At 31.8% G+C, this 18,281-nt stretch overlaps 1 protein-coding gene across 1 annotated transcript; it reads right to left on the bottom strand.

Annotated features, from left to right (window-relative positions):
- Nucleotides 1–834: 834 nt before the first annotated feature.
- LOC139483216 (store-operated calcium entry regulator STIMATE-like) lies at nucleotides 835–10,928 on the bottom strand. The gene is made up of 7 exons (XM_071267250.1): nucleotides 10,414–10,928; nucleotides 5,656–5,704; nucleotides 4,871–4,969; nucleotides 4,140–4,261; nucleotides 3,651–3,763; nucleotides 2,763–2,846; nucleotides 835–1,595 (listed from the first exon to the last, which is right to left on the bottom strand). The coding sequence occupies exons 1-7, from the start codon at nucleotides 10,586–10,588 to the stop codon at nucleotides 1,368–1,370; spliced, it is 870 nt and encodes a 289-aa protein (XP_071123351.1). The 5' UTR covers nucleotides 10,589–10,928; the 3' UTR covers nucleotides 835–1,367.
- Nucleotides 10,929–18,281: the final 7,353 nt, after the last annotated feature.

The following is an 18,281-nucleotide window of genomic DNA, read 5'->3' as shown; positions in this document are numbered from 1 at the left end:
TTAAAAACAATAATTTACAAACATCTATTGGAAAAAATTAAATTTCAAACTTAAAATTACAGTAACTGATTTACATAAGTGAATGTACATAATGCAGGAAATGAACAAAAATAAACTAATTGAAAATAATTAAAACTTATCCAAAAAAACATGTCAAACTGGGACTGCAACTTATTTCAGATCAAGTCAATTGGAAATCTTTCCCTGAGCATATAAAATCTGATGGGACCAAATTTCACCACAGATTTGAATTAACAAATTAGCGGCAAGATGTTAATAATCGTTGTTTTTTAAAAATTGAGACTATTAAAATTTTACAAATATTCCTTGCTTTTTATAAATAGAAATGATTGTTGTGTTATTTGAAATTACACATGACTTTTTCAGAAAATTACCCTGGAAATTGTGCTAGAAACAATCATTCTCATGAAATATTACTTATCTCACAAGTAAAATTTATGTTTACAATAGAAAATTCATTAATTATAACTAAACCACTGAACCAAAGTCGATTCTCTAATGCCCATTTTACACTTTTCCAAGGTGGCCTTAAGAAAGCAGGCAAATATTTTATACTGCTGCTAAGAAGCATCTGTTTTAGTTAAAACTATATTTCTATAATGGCATCTATTTGTTGTAATATAATATGTCCAAAAATATTTATGACAATAATTATGGCAATATTAGATGCACAATTTACTTAATTCTGTGATAGTTTCAGAATTTTACATTTATACATTGATGGTGATTAATACTGGATATTTAAACTGATAAATTACTTCAACTGAAGAAAAAATTGTAATGATATCTTTACTTTCTTTCCCTTTTACAATCTTTTTCTTAAAAATCCATTGGATTAATTCTTCTGTGGTACAATCAATTTTAACAACTATGATTTCAAAACCTTTGGCAATAATAGGAAAATCTTTACTCAAGTATTTTAAATTAAATCAATAATACTATTTAAAAAAGCACATCATAAAACAACAAACATCAATCAGCATGCAAAAGACAACAGGTGTAACACAAAAACAAATATTAAGTAGAACTTTAAGTGCAAGGCTATCAAACTATGTACACAAATAAAACATTCCTTCTTAATACATTACAAGCAAATACCACTTTTATTTAAAAAGACAATAAAGCCCATCTTGATTTAAATCACAAATCATGTAAACTGTATCAAACAGTTCTCTCTTTCATTTCCAGGACTAAGATTCTTCAACAATTATTGCACAAAAAAATCACTCAACTGGACAATTGACTGGATTTAGCACCCAAAACTAAAACTCAATATCACAAACAAAACAGTATCACATGGCAAGCATCTCATCTGAGTTATCTCCCTCTATCAACTTCCTCTTACATCAAGACAGCAGATGGTCAGTTGAAGAAGACCTGTGTCTTATGTCTATTTCTTCATCTGTGGAGGCTAGTAAGTCTGATTCCTCTGACCTTTCTATCTTGTTATAAGAGTGAGCTTTTTCTTGTCGTCTATGATAAGTGACTGAAGGATCATGTTCTGTGACATAAATGGTTTTTGTCCCCTTTATTTTTCGCTTCAAGAAATTATCAACCACCCAAAATATAAAAGCCTGCAATAAAAACAAATATAAAGGTAAGACATATTACTAGCATGTTTTAAAAGATGAAATAAATAAAAAATAAATGGGGAATGTGTCCATGGCACACAGATGATGCTCTGCTTGCATACAACGTTATGAAGGAACATACTTCAAGAATAGTAAAAGTGATGCTACCCAAACTCATAATAGATCTGAGTTTTGTGGTAATAAGCATTGTGAATAAGTTTCATACAATTTGGTTGAGGCAAACTTAAGTTGGAGAACAGAAACAAAAATTCAGCAATTTACCCATTTGCAAATGGAATAACTCTAGAACAGTATAAGTGACGCCACCAAAATTCAAACATGATCTGTGTATAGTGGACATTATCATTGTGTATAAGATTCATAACTTTTAATTGAGGCAAACTGAAATCAGAGAACCAAAACGGAAAATTCAACAATTTTTCTATTTGTAAATTGGAAAACTCTAGAATGGTAAAAATGATGCCACAAAAAATTTTAATCGATCAGTGTTTTGCAGTAATAAGCATTTTGGATAAGATTCATAACATTTTATTGTGGCAAACTAAAGTAAGAGAACAGAAACAGACATAAATCTAGAATGGTAAAAGTGACACCACCAAAATTCAAACTAGATCTGTGTCTTGTGCTAATAAGCATTGTGTATTAGTTTCATAACATTTAGTTGAGGCAAACTATGGTTGGGTAACAGAATCCAATTTTGGTACATACAAAAGGACAAGAGTAAACCTTAATGCCCACTCTGCTACAGCAGGGGCATGAAAATGTACTCCAAGAAAAAAGGCTTTTACTGAATACAATTCATTAAATTTGTTGTTTTTTTTATGTTAAATGCCACTTTCAGCAACCTATTCGTTTATTGGTGGAAGAAGTCTTAATACCCGGAGGGAACCAGCAGCATTGAGCATAAAACTGACAATCAAAAGTCAATATCTCACCACAAGTTGGGTTCCAACTCACAATCTAAAGTTGACAGGCTAAAGACCACTGAAGGTGAACTACTTAGACACACCATCAAGCAGGGTTCAAATTCTAAACCTCATGGTATATAGGCTATAGTGATCATGGCCACTAAGGTCCCAAAATCATCATTATGAGAAACTTAGACCTTAATTACCATTTGTGTAATGTACTAATATATTGTATACTTACATTAACTACTAACGGTATAATAAACATAACTATGACTAATTCTACATGAGGATCTTTGACAGGTGACATTATAAACTTTCTAACCTAAAATAGACAAGTTTATTCATTTGTTAGTTAGTTTTATCTATGTAACCATGAAATATAGCATGTATGCATAGTGCCAATTTCATATTTAATAAATAATCAAAATATTAAGTATAAGTTGTTCATTTTTTAAATTAAATAACATGTAAGCACAAGAAAATATGGTTCCAGGGTTAAATCAATCCCAATTATGTTTGAAAAAAAGCTTACATCCAGTTTTTTTTTCTCAAAAAAATCTATGGTGAGCTATTTTGAAAAAGTGTTGTCTTTATTGCAACAAACCAAAATAAACTCACAACATAATTAAAAAGATTAAGATACAAATTAGACTATGCATCTTAGTTTGGTATATTTATTACACAGATCAAGGGATACTTTGTATCAGATTTATAGGATATGGGCATGTCAATTCAATCATTTCTATTGGGACAAGAAAATGTATCGATACACTCATTTAATGCCAAGGAAAACAAAATATCTCATGCCCTGTATATATAATATAGTGTCTGTCAGATACATTGTACCTACTTTCCTATTTTCTGAATATGTTGTAAGAATTTGAAAATTTTATTCAAATAATACAGTTGTTGTCTAAATGACACATACGCCTGCCTCTGCCTCATATATCTCATGTTTACAAAGTAAATCAATAGTCAGAAACTTTTGAGTATTTAAAAAAAAATTGATATTTAAAGTCAAGCCTACTCAAGACAAGAACATACTAAAGAGTTAAACCATTCCACAGTAATTATCAAAACTTATAAACACCAACTAAAGATAAAAGAGGAGATAATCCATACTTACATCCTTCCAGAAGTGAAATGAAATCAGCAGTGTCATTAATATCTTTTCTACTATCATAACCAAAATATACAGTCCACATTGACCAATAAATGCATTGCATTTTGGAGGATTTCCTGCAATTAAATTCTTTCAAATAAAAAATTATATTGCATACAAGTAATTTAACCCATATAATCAGTACTGGATTTTTGATCTGTTGCTTGATTGGTCTCATCAGTGTGAAATCACTATATCACTACATGACAATATTGAACATTTACAAAATCCAAAAAATTATTTAAACTGTGCGATGAGTGTGTGTACTTCATATATATGTATAGAAATTTGCATTCTGTTTTATTTATTAATAGCATATTTGTGCAGCAGGCATATATTTTAGAAGCATATTTATTCTACTGTTGACACAATTTTTTAGGTTCTTTTTTATGCAACTTTTTCCATTTAGCAAATATAGTTAAAATTGTAAGTTCAGCAGTACTTGGTCCTTACCATACTCTCCAAACTTCAGTGATTCACATTTATATCTATCAACAATAAATTGTGTGATTTTGAGACCAATATAAATGACAACCAATCCAATGGTAGAATCCAACAGGAAACTGACAACATACCTGTAAGTAATATTATCATTGTATCATAAATGTTTGTAATATACATGATAAACAATCATCTTAGACCAAAAATCTATTTTTGTATATTTTCACTGAGCTCCAGTTTTATCTATGAGTCTTAAACTTTAAATGACCTTGCCAAAACATTTAATAAAATTATAAGAATTTATTTTGACTAAGAACAATTTTTAACAGCAACAATAATTAAGTCAGCATACCCATTCATATCACTAACTTTCCAAAAGGAATTGAATTATCTGATAAATGTGGTTTAAGGTTCAGTAAACACAAAATATTTCAGTTTCAAATCAATCTTCCTGGAGTTAAATGAATAAATCAATCATCAGTTGTTTGATAAAATTTATCTTTCTGGTGTTTCATGAAAAAAGTCCTGGAGGTTAATAAAAAAAAATATTACTAGCATTTAACGAATAAATGTAAAACAATGTGATACGAACCTGATTTGTACATCTTTGTCTTATCAATACATGTAGCTGTGGTTGAAACCCCCTTCCATCTCCTGATAAGATTAGTGATTTTTCAAAGCTAACCCAGGAATAGTTCTCGAGAAATTTTGAACTTTATCCCCCTTTCTGTTATGAAACTTACCAAGTACAAGGATCACCCCCTTTGGAAATATCTGCTAGAAAAACATTAGCAAAGTGGATCAAAAATGCTCCAAAAGCTTGCTTGGATGTATCAAAAAACCTAAAATAAAAAATAAACAGAAATGTTTTACTCCTCTTAAACATCAAAACATACATAAACTGTACATACATGTACATGTATATATTTTATCATACTTCAAGTTAAAATGCCAGCTTTTGATTGGCTATCACGAGGGAGACATTTTACTCTATCCCATGGCTCAGGGGGAGATAATTTTTTGAATGTCACCCTCTTGTGCAGACCAATCAATAATTGATGATTTAGGTAAAGGACAATGAATTAAATTTACAACCATATTTTAAAAGTTTAAAATCAATGATCTTGTTCTTCATTTTGTCCTTTGATATTTTAATAGAACTTCAGTATAATAATTTGAATAACACATAACTGAGAGGGTGAAAGAGCAGATTGGTACCCCTCGAATCAATTCCTGATTTTTTTCATCTGAGATTTGATGATCATGATGATGTAATCTTTCACAAAACTTTATAAAACTTAAACGAGAAATGTTGGTACGAGAGTGCTTACAATATCTACTTCTGCATTTCTTAGGGCCATAAATGTACATTTGTAACTAAAAAAAAATACTAAACAGCCCTTATTTGCAACCTTGACTAAGATACATGTATTGCTGATGTAAAAGACATTAAAATGAAGACTTGGTTTAATTAACACAAGTAACATGTATCTGTAATATCTTTATTGATAATATTTTACATATTTACCAAATTCTCCATGGCCTCCTTTCATATCTTGGTTCACAATACCTCTTTGCTGTAAATAAATCATCTAACATATAGAAAATGCTATATTTCTTAATTTTAGTATTATGAATTGTGTCCAACTTCTAAAAATGTCTTTGAAAACAGAACTGTATTGTACATGTACATGTACTGATAACTTTTGTTTTAATCCAGTTGTCATTATCTTTCTTCTTTCTCATTCTTTCAACATTTTTAAGCTTCTTGTAATCTTTTCAAACCAGATTGTTATCAATTTAAAATTAAATGTGTAGATCTCTTTTTATTGCATATATTGTGTATAATGAAAAATCATTGAGTTTCACGGAAAATGTTCGCAAGTTAAAGAATTTTTTTCAATACTTTTCTATTTTTCTGCATTTGTGCAGAAATCTACTTCCTTCTTCTAGTCTCATTGTCATGAGACTTCGAGTAGTCTAGTAAAATATAAGAATATAGGAACTCAGGAACACAATACCAATTTCATTTTTAATAATTCTTTGTCTTTGATATGAACAAACGTTACCTGATGATCGCGTTTCTTTGTTTACATTGAATATGACATCATAACTTAAATAACATCAAAACTAAAATCCCAAACAACAGAACCAAAATCGGAAACGTTACTGTATTTCCGTTTCTTTTTTTAACTGATTTTGAAGTTAAAATATGTCTGAATTCAAAAAAAAAAAATTAATGCAGACTTTGTCCCTTTTCACAGTTAATGCCTGTCTCATATATATTAGCTCTGATAGTTTGTCTTAATTTTTTACCAAATCAGTTCTTAATTTCAGTAATATGCCAGCTATGCTGGCACTTATGGTAGAAGCATCGTTTTGGGACAAAGAACGATAACTCTTTCTAGACGACCCATCTGAAAAGTTTCGTCACTCTCGCTAAATCTCGTACGATTATTTTTTTTAATGGCGGCCGAATTTAACGTTTTAACGCGATCTTGAAAAAACGGGACAGATCGGAATAATTTCTATGTTAAATACGACATGAATTTTTATTTGTTTTCAAAAACAAGAATTCAGAAATGTTGGCTACTTGTGTAGCTTATTTGAATTTTATTGTACCACGGAAATTACCGAAGTTATGACAACAACATCTGACGCCATGTTTCGTCTGCTTCAACATTCCATTATCAGTGAGGTCAAAGCAAATGTCCTAAATAATCACAGGTACTTCATTCAAAAGTCACAAAATCATAATTAACGATAACATATTTAGCGTAAAAGTTCCGTCCAGCCATGGGAACAAAGAAAAAAATTCTACAAGCAATACATTTCGCATTTTTTTTTACAAATTGGCCATGCCGGGCAAACTCCGGTGCACTGGTTGACCATGACTCCTTATGTTCATCTGCCACATATCATTATTCCCCACACCAAGGAACAGTGATAATTATACAGTTGAATGTGATCACGGTTATTCATGTAGTCAATGGCGAATCCAGCATTTTTCATAAAAGGGGGGGGGGGGGGGGGAGGAGGGTGACGGTGCGCTCCAGTCATGCTTCAGTTATTCCCTATATAATCATCATTTTTTTCCCAAGAAAAGGGTCTCCCTCTGGATCCTATGGTAGCCCACAGACTAATTCAAAACTTAACAAAAGTTAAAACATTCAAATAATTCACAATCTTCTAATTCTGTACTTCCTAAATTATGGCAAACTCTCAAGACATCTTTTCATTGATTATGTCACACCTTATACAGTCCCAGGAAATGGAAACTGTTTTGTTTTCTCTCTCTAAGTTTAATCATAAAAGGAGACTTGAGTCTGAGTAGTACATTTAGAACTGACTACTGTATATATTGTATGCTTCAATATTGTCCAAAATTGGATTTTATAGGAAGATGGAGTTATTAATATGATAACCCATGAGAATAAACCACTGTCCATGATAGGTATATACAGGGCATGTTACTTGGAAGAATGTGGGCTACATCCTTTAAAATTCAAGCTGCAGCAGTCACCTGCATATTTTATGCATCAGTTTATCCCTGATCAAAACATTTTTACTCTACCAAGTACTTTATCACTATATCACTATCAGGTTCACATTTCAACCTATTTAGCAATACACACTTATGATATAACATCACAGTACCAAAATTGTACTCAGTAACCAAATTGCACCTTTTCAACAAAAAATACCTGCATGTGCAATTATCTTATTATCTTCTTTTTACTCTGGTAGATTAATTAATGAGTGATAGATTTCTCTTAGAAGAAATTTAAAGGTCTGAGTGACTATAAACTATACAGAGAACAATACCTGTTGTATTTGTTCAATGGGACAATAGAACTGCAAAAAGTTTAAATGGACAGGTCACTATCAGGTGAATCTATGGAAAGGTTCAATTGGGTTTCAATAAAATGAGCAAATTAGATGTGTTACCATGAATATCCTTTTCTTCCAAAAATAATAGTTACAGCATGAAATAAAACAAAATCTCTGTTTATATCCCAGTTTAAAGGATTTGAAATTAACCATACATGTAATGATGTATGGAATTTGGGTACTGGTCTCATTACAGGATCATGGATTGTTTGGATGTAATTTCAAACTCATTTTTCAATGACTCTACATGGACTCAAAATTAAATTGGTGTAACTCTATTGTAAACAAGGGAAGTCTACAAAATAAGCACAGAATAAACTTTTGTCTGGTACATAAAAAAGTTGGGTAAAAAAAACTAACAATTTAGGTAAAATTAGAGTATTCTCATGTTAGCAACTTCACAACAGACTTAAAAATTTATTTTCATGACCAAAAAAAAAAAGTACAAACCTAAAGGCAATAAAATGCTTTGCCATGCACAGCCTGATACGACCGCAGATGTATATTGAGCATATAAATAACACCATTTTTTTTTATGTCAGTTGAAATCAAACATATTTTACTTTCGGATCCTTCAATATGGACTAATTTGAAAACAGGAATCAGGTAGACCCACATATTTCTATTCAGCAGAAGTCTCGAACTACATGTACATATCTCCTTAATTTCATATGATAGTAAGTCCTACAAACTATTGAAAATGTGTACATTTCATTTTTTTTCTAGCTCCTCTCATGTGAAAGCAGTACCTTTTTGGTCACTATTTATGTGTTGCGTCTAAATAAGAATTGTAACACTTTATAGTGACTGAACAGGTTAAACAAATACTTCTTAGGAAACAGAAAAAGAAGACAACTTGAAACAGCACAGCCATGCCAGTATATGTATGTATAAAACTCAGATCAGAATAGCATGGGCAATGTGTTAGTTCTATGTCCTTGTGAATTTATTGTGAGGAAAGTTATCAACAATTCTGCAGATAATGCAATTTTATCAAGTGTTTTGTACATTGCTGTTAAAATTTTCATACAATCAGTGAAACATTCAAACAAGCTATACTGAATTTTTATTACTGAAAGTTTCAAACATTGACACATGTTTTATTTACCAAATAACTTGTGTTTCTGTGAAAAAAAATCATGTACATTTTTGGAAATAAAGGGACAGAAGATCCTTTTCCTGCTCCGGTGCATGTCAATTGTGAATATATACTTACAGTTACCAAATATATTTTCTTTATCATGATACTCACATCAACATTATCATGATTATCAAGAAGTACAAATCATAGGAAAAACTACAGATAAAATATTTAAAACACCCTATTTTGAGTGCATCTCCTGCCAAATCAGTATTTGTTGAATCTATATATACTAGATGAGTATAATTAATGTAAATAAGGTAATTTTTGGAAGAAAAACTCAAAATTTTGAAGAAAAAAAACCACCCCCAATAATGATGTACTATAACCCCAAAATCAATTATAATCTTCCTTTTGTGTATTGAATCTTCTAGTAAAATTTCATAGAGATCCATTCACTTATACTCAAGTTATTGTCTTGAAACCAATGTGTCTACTTGAAAACAACTATGACATCATTCAGCAAATTTTTTACATGCTTATATTTCCGATTTCCATTCTCAATTTTATTTTGCTGTCATATAAAAACTTGAAAAGTAAGCTACATCATGTGCATGTTATACAAAAAATATTTGCAAAAAAAGACATAAAGCTGACTCTGAATTAGTACAAGAAGTTGATGTAGAACATGTACAACTCACAAACTGAAGATGATCAGAAACACAATTGTTTTTTATTTGAGTCAGATTTTTTTTAACGAAGCCCTTCAACTAAAATTATTTGGTCAAAATTTAACACTAGTATTAATGTTTATCATAACAAATTGGCAAATACGGCCTAATTATTATATGGCCTTTATTATCACCTAAAAAACTACTGTGTACAGACTTACATGTGCGGTTTGGGAAGTTTGGGAAGTTTTTATGTTTTAAGATATATATATATAAGTTAAATTTAATTTGCATATATATCTGAAAGATAAAATCATTTTTGGTGAAGATCTGGATTAAAAACATTTTTTTTGTCCTATGCTTGAACAGATTTTTTATTCATCAATTTATGAACCAGAATATTTTTTCAGGAAAAATACCATAACCCCTCATGCCTTTTCAAGTTCAATGTTCGTTCCCTAAACATTTTCTATCTGAACTTATAATTTCATTTTAGACATGTAACCTAGGACATTTGTTCTGAACATGCATGAAATATTTGCCACTGGACGTTAAACAACCAACAACTAATCAAAACATAGGACATTGTCTTAGTATAAAGCTGGCATTTAAGGTAGCGCCTTCCTCATATTACAATATGTACCTATTAATGATGAAAAGGCAAGAAAGGCTAACAGTCCTTGCACCAGTAGTCCTAGTGGACCCATTAGATCTCCTGTGGAGCAGTGATAGTGGAACCCATTGCCAGGATTCACTGGTTCTTCTCCAGCCAGAACAGTGTGGTTTGGGTTGATGCTCATATTGGTATTATTTATCATTAATAACAAGATGAAATAGTCTTCCAATTACAATTGTTTATGCTGTTAAGCTTTTAGTTTTCTTTGTAAAGATTAACTCTGTAAAGTATATGAAACCCAATATTTTGGGTATCTGGGCCTCAGTCTGGCTGCAAAGAATGCGGTGAAATATCTTTCCAATCAGTCAAATGGAATTTTCATCATTGAGGGAGATTATGGATACTTCTATAAAATATGAATATAGCAGGTTATGCTATAGAATGATCATTATTCCATGGTGATTTGTTTCTTTGGTATTTTCTGTATTTCTGTCATCTGTCATTTTTCCGGAAGTTGACATGATAAATAATAAACACGGAACAAACCGGTGACACAACGTAATATTTCCGTACATATGCATGTACACAAAAACAAACACAAAAAAAGTTCTGTGAAATCTGAGATTTCTTTTAGAAATCAACTGTTAAGTCAAATTTCCTCTCAAAAAAGAAAATCAATCGTTAAGTCAAATTTCCTTTACAATTTCTTATATAACAGCAGCATAATAATAACTGCTGTTGCGAGATGAAAACATGAACTTTCAGTACTGAATGTTCGAAGATTTCAAGGCCATGATATATGTCCATATTCATTGATAATTTAAAAAAAAGAAGTTTATATGTGTTTATATGAAGAAAAATATTAATCTAGTTTATGATAAGAAAAACTTTTGTAACATTTTTGTAAAAACCTGGCCTAGTATAACATTTTAACGTGGAAAAACATTATGTTATATCATAATTACTCTTTTACATGTTTTATATGATTATAGACTAATCATGATGTAAGTTTGTACATGTATTTGTATACATGTAGACTCTTTAATAACTCTTTAACGAATGACACATGCATGTCACTTGTCACGTTTAAACCGTCAATATAAACATCTAGCTGTTTGTAGATGCAACATGTTTTTAATGTTTGTTTTTTCTGTGATGAGACTTTAATAAACCACGGAATCTGCCAGGGGCGTAGCTGCCGCTAGGCACTTAATAAGGCACGTGCCGACACATAATTTTTTCACAATTACTGGGTTTTTTTTATCAAAAAAAAATAATTAACAACGTAATCTGTAGATGAAAGCCGGTGAAGTTGTCAAAACTCTTAAATTATCGAATGTCATGTGTACACTAGTCACTCGTCCTTTGTGAATGGAACATTGGATAGAATTGAATGTTTTTACGATTTTACCTTATATAGAAACTATATTTATAAAACTAGAACTTTGCTCAGACCATTTCACTTCTTTCAACAAAAACGTGAATGAACCTCAACTGTATTGTGCATAATCAGTTAGAATAACTTGAATTTGATAGACTTTTTTTCTTTTTGTTGCTATTGTTTTGTACATAATCAGTTAAAATAACTTGAATTTGATTGACTTTTTTTCTTTTTGTTGCTATTGTTGTGTGCATATATCAGGCAATTGGTTATTTCGTTTGAATTGTTTTACATTTGTACTGCACATGCGACTGATGTAGCTCTTGTTCAGTGTTGAAATGTGTTCCAACCTTTTTCTAATATCACATTTTTTTTCCATATTTCCAATCAAACTACGACATTGAAATAGGTATAAACTTACGACAAACATAGTTCCAGCTAAAGGTAAGCACAATAAAAAATTGAACTTTGAAGTTTGCGATGGCAAAATTGAAATCAACTTCATAAAAGTTGTGAATTCATTTTACAATACAATCAAACACTATATTCTCAAAATACTGTTACATTGACTTTGTTTAGCTCAAGTTCTGTAGTATAGAATCATTCGACGTTTAATACAATCGAGCCAAACTAATCCTGCATATAGCATCAAAGTATTTGCTAGTACTGAGTGTATTGTTAAAATTGCTGATTTGTTCGTTAATGGGATTTTATTCGTGTATGCAATTCAAATATTTCCTTTCCGACGTATTGCAATTAAAGAAGATTTTTATCAGTGAAGAAAGATTAGCATGCACTCAGTACACAGTTAGTTCCCATAGGAATTCCTATAACATTAATATATAAAATCTTGCCAAAACAAACCAATTAATTTTCTGAAATATTGAAGTATCACGGTCTTCGCATACCCAGAAACAAAGATTTCCATATGTTTTTAAGTAAGCCCGTTACTTTTGCACTTGAAGAGATGAGTCCAAGTACTGATATATTTAAACTACATCCAAACATGCAGTTTAACCAAATTTATTTTCAACAGAAGAGTAGCGCAAAATATATAAAATCCAAGGATTTGTATAGTAATCTTACTATACAAATCCTTGGAAAATCCCATGTGACGGAATTGCTCCCCTTAGTATAAATGTGGTGGATATTTAGTCAGTCGTAAGCGGTTGAGCTTATTAGAAAGTTCCTCTTTAGCTCAATTGGTTAACGCGCTGCCTTGCAACCCAGAGGTCCCAGGTTCGAGCCCCGGAGGAGACACATATGATTTTGTATGAAGAATCATGCTCTCCGGTTACACAGTAATGAAAAAGATTATATAGTTGTTATCAACGGTTTGCTAAGGAAATACAACATAACGGTAACAGTGACCCATAGTCTCGACCATTGACTGATTATTTTTACAGTAAGAGCGAAGATCAACTATTGTGGAATTTTAAAATTATATATTCACGAATCCTTTACGCATTAGATTTAAACATATTCATTTACAGTGGATTGGGAAACAAGCTATTATTTTACAACTATTATTCCTATTCCACTTAAAAGTTGGTTTAAATATTTTCCAAGTATAATTTTGGCAAATGGTCCCAATTTGCTAAGAAATAGTGTTTATATATCTTATTATACGGTACGATGTTCTCTCATAGTTGATCAGTTGGTCACTGGGGTAAAGTTGTCAAATATGCCACCGATTTTTTTTCATAATAAGCATTTGAAAGAAACAAAGTTACATTCTATTTTAAAAAAAAAACTAACGATACTATTTGTAGTGTGTAAGTATAAGAGCACAGAGAAAAAAGTCGATGTATACAATTATCGAAGTTAATCACATTTATTACGCGGATAATTCTTTTAAAGTAGGGCCTACTACGTCGGCGACGGCATGGGCTCCATGTCCATGACCCTTATTGAACCGGTTGTGAAATATTTTCCGAGACCTATAGTGTTATCGTAGGAACAAAGATAATAATGATTCTGTACACTAGTAGTTCACTTATCTTATGGATCAGATATAGTTCCTTTTAGTTTGATTAAAAATGCAGTCACTTGTCATTTTGAGGTTGTTAGTACAGAGTCTCTGATAAAAGATTATCTCACTTTTTTTTTCAAAAATCGAATTTCCGCGGTTAATTTGCAGACGTCTGTTTGCGAAGAATACGATCACGATTCCCCCAGACCGGGATTTCGTTCGAATGACATAAGTAATAATTTAGGAATCATCCTCAGAAAACGGAAGAAAATAAATGTTTACCAATGATTATGGAATTGACATTATTGTTCTGAATCAAACGGATGCGTGTTTGTCTCTTTCTCGCATCCTACTTGCAGATATTTCAGTATCCAGACATCTTTTTATTGAAGATGCAGGAACTAAAAGCATGGTTTCTTTAATGCAGTGCATCAAACCGTGATGAATTCTTTGTAATCTATATTATACGAGAATTTGAAGTGTCAAAATTACATAAGCAGCTCAGACGAGGAGTATTTACTGCCATATTTACAGAAGAAATAGATGAATTTATATTATGCGGTCTTAAAATCAGCAGCCATCGTTAAATGGCACCGTGACAGAGACAGATTGAGAAGCTATCAAATAATTAAAAGTTGAAAAAAATACCAACACCGAAGAAAACGAAAATAACTACCGAAAAGAAGAGCACCAGTCTACAAGAAACTATAGAAAAACTTAAGATATTAAAGAGAAGAACACGGACAGGAACTGGAAATGATCTTAAGTGCTTCAAAGTTGATGCACACATTACTAAAAATATTTTGTTAAAAAATTGCAGTTTCTCTTGACGATTTCAAATACTTATACTGATAGTCTGATACGTAATAAAAATGTATATTTCAAGTTCAGTATTCATACCATAGCTATCACACCAGTGTAAAAGTAGAGCGAGCAAACGATTATCTTTCTCCAATAAGTTACTAAATTATGTTCAACCATTTTTAGATCGCGATGACCTTGAGGTCATTCCGATGTATTGCTATCGCCTAGATTTCCATAATGTAAATTAGTTTTGGGTTTATAACCGCGATCTATAAACATGATATATACGCGCACATAAGCGAGTGCAAAATAACAATCCTTATCGTTTGATATAAATACATCTCTCCAATGAATACTGATAAAAATATTGTTGTTTACAACATGAATTAATAATATGAAAATGATTTGTAGTTAGATAATTACGTCTGAGCCAGTGACAACTCTACAACAGATTTATCCGTCGGATCACCAGCAGTGATGGTGATACATGGCTGTGTACATAATATACAACACGTCTAAACATCAACCCAACAATGTTAGATCTGTAAATTTGCATTCGCAAATTTTTTGTTCTTCCCTCGCCGGGTTAGAACCAATGCTACTGAGATATCGTGACACCAAATCGCCTGCTCTGTAACCGGTGCGCTAGACCACACGACCACCTGGGCTTCATAAAAATGAAGCTTTCGGTGGCCGGGTGTTACCTTTCCACGTCAGTTTTAATCTAGCGTCGTACTACAGTATCTAACATTGTTGGGTTGATGTTTAGACGAGTTGTATATATATATATATATATATACGTATATACAACTCGTCTAAACATCACCCCATTAATGTTACATCTGTAAATTTGCTTTCGCAAATTTTTTGTTCTTCCCTCGCCGGGATTTGAACCCATGCTACTGAGATATCGTGACACCAAATAGCCTGTACTGTAGCCGTCCCGCTAGACCACACGAATTATATATAAGTAAACAATCATTGATAATATCAATGCACACGTACCGAAAAATTGTGTTAAAGCATGCAGAAGAACATCTCAAAGAACGTTTTGCGACACTATCAGCAAGGACCGGTAAATCTGTAATTGTTTTTGCGGGAAAATATGAATGCCTACTCGTAACCAATCTTTTAGTTTCTCCCGTTTGAATGGTTTTACACTAGTAATTGTGGGACCCTTTATAGCTTGTTGTTCGGTGTGAGCCAAGGCTCCGTGTTGAAAGCCGTACATTGACCTATAATGGTTCACTTTTTTTAGATTGTAATTTGGATGGAGAGTTGTCTCATTGGCACTCACACCACATCTTCCTATATCTATTTTAGAAAAATCGAATTTTTACAGAAAAGTGTCCCTATGCACTTGCATTGCACTATTATTAGAATAGTAGAATAGAATGATATACAAATGGATGGAAATCATATATACATGTAACTGTTATTTTAATATAATATATAACAACAAATCAGTATACTGATTTGTATACTGATTTGTATCACTACATTATAATAGTTATTACGGTGAGATTGAATATCCTGTCATTTATTCATCATCCACGCACGAACTTGTCTCAGAAAAAAATATATTTCTTCATTAACCTTAGTTTCAGGTAAAGAGATATGTTATTTTTTTTCTACGACGAGTGATTTTGACCATCCACAAGAACTTGTGGTCATCCGATCGATATTCAGTACTTCAAGATTCTTTTTACAAGTTTATGTAGAATTTTGTATCGTATGATATACGGAATATGTTATTGATATAGACAAAGGGAGTTTTTGACATACGTAAAACTGTACTCCACATATGGCGTGCCTATATACACGTATACGGTCAACGTTTGACATCTTTTTCTCTGAATCAATGTAGCTATGAGTCTTACGATCAGAATTTCAGTTGATTACTAAAACTGCATATGTTAAAGGTTAATAGAGAGTCAATCTTTTACGATTTTAATTGAATTTCCGTCTTATTCTTTTTTAATCCAATCGTAGTTTTACAGTGTCAATCAAGCCCGTTCATATTGTTACATATACAGGAAAAATATGTGGTATGAGTGCCAATGAGACAACTTTCCATCCATGTAACAATATGGAAAAAAACGGTAATCAATATCATGGGTCAAAGTATGAAACTTTGGCTCACACCGAACAGCAAGCTATAAAGGGCCCCAAAATGACTAGTGTAAAACCATTAAACAAGGAAAACCAAAAGTATGATCTAAATAAAAACGAGGACCACATGTACATTAACAAACGACAACCACTATACAAAAGGTTCCCGACTTAGGACAGGTGCAGTATATATATATGGCTGTGTCTAAACTTCAACCCAACAATGTTAGATCTGTAAATTTTGGTTCTTCCCTCGCCGGGAATTGAACCCATGCTACTGAGATATCGTGACACCAAATCGTCATATATATATGTTAGTACCTTGGAAAGGGGTTTCGTAGATTTATGCCCAAAAAAATCTCTTCTAGATAAAAACAAAATAACAGAGGGAAGGCAGAGTATAGCAAAATTTCTGTCTCGCGTTTAGTACTCGTTTATTATAAATGTTCAAACACAAATAGTCTTGCCTTTCAATCTAACTCAAAATATATACGTTGACACGAGTTATGTGAGTTAGTAAATAACGATATAGTTCTTAATTTTAGTTGGATTGCCGACTGTTTATCGATATTTCGATAACTGCATTTCAATGTAATCACAAAGCAAAGCCAAATACTTGTACCCCAAATAAGAATTACCACAAATAATAAGACTTTGAGGCCTTTCAATTTTATTTCCTAGAGTTTATTTTGCTAGAATCATGATCTGTTTTGGATAAAATAATTTATTTTAAAATCTTTCTGAAAAATATATTCAGCAAGATACCATAGCCACATCAAGGATTTGTATAAATCCTTGGCCACATGTAGGAAAAGATATTATGGGACCACACTTAGTTGTTAACTTCTGCATGCGTCATGAAGTTTCTTGAGGAGAGTTGTCTCATTGGCAACCATACAACTTCTTCTCGTTTTTATGTTTTCTTTATAATGAAATAAACTAATATAGTCAACATGAATAAAAAAGAAAGAAGGTAGGACTAACTTTCTATTATTTATTCACTGCTCAGATCCTTTGATCAAGTTAAACACTTCAATTTTGGCAAACTCAGAAGTTCTTACCCCCCTTTTTCCTCCCAACATCAACATTAAACTTAGAATGAGGTCTCATTTCGCAATCTTTTTAATTTCCGATCCCCCCTCCCCCCACGAAATGTATTTTTTTTTATCATATTTTGTTTGTTATAAAGTATGTAACTGAGTGGCATTACATTATCATTAACTCCTTTGCCCCTGTATTCTTATCAAGTGCATCAGTATAAATAATAGATAATAGTATAGATCCAGTATTATCCAGATTCTTACTATTATCATGGTTATGTAACTATAGTTTTTACTGATATCCTGAATCCGGGATTCGGTTAGCGGATATATATTTTTGTAATGATTATATTTTTTCAGTATAAGGACATTGATAGTAAACTACTCATTGCTATTAAACATACGTACAACTCTGGGTTCCAACGCTAATAATTTGATACAAGTAAACATGAAATACAATGTACGACACACAACTAAAATTGCACCGACTGATGGATTGCAAAATGCCCCCCAAAATTATCGTCTGACCGAGTCCCTGTGGATCTAGCATGACCAAATGTCTAACTTGTTACTCATATTTGATCTT

The sequence above is a fragment of the Mytilus edulis genome, chromosome 1 (genome assembly GCF_963676685.1).
Source record: "Mytilus edulis chromosome 1, xbMytEdul2.2, whole genome shotgun sequence".
Taxonomy (NCBI): Eukaryota; Metazoa; Mollusca; class Bivalvia; order Mytilida; family Mytilidae; genus Mytilus; species Mytilus edulis.
This window is presented reverse-complemented; position numbering and strand designations above follow the sequence as displayed.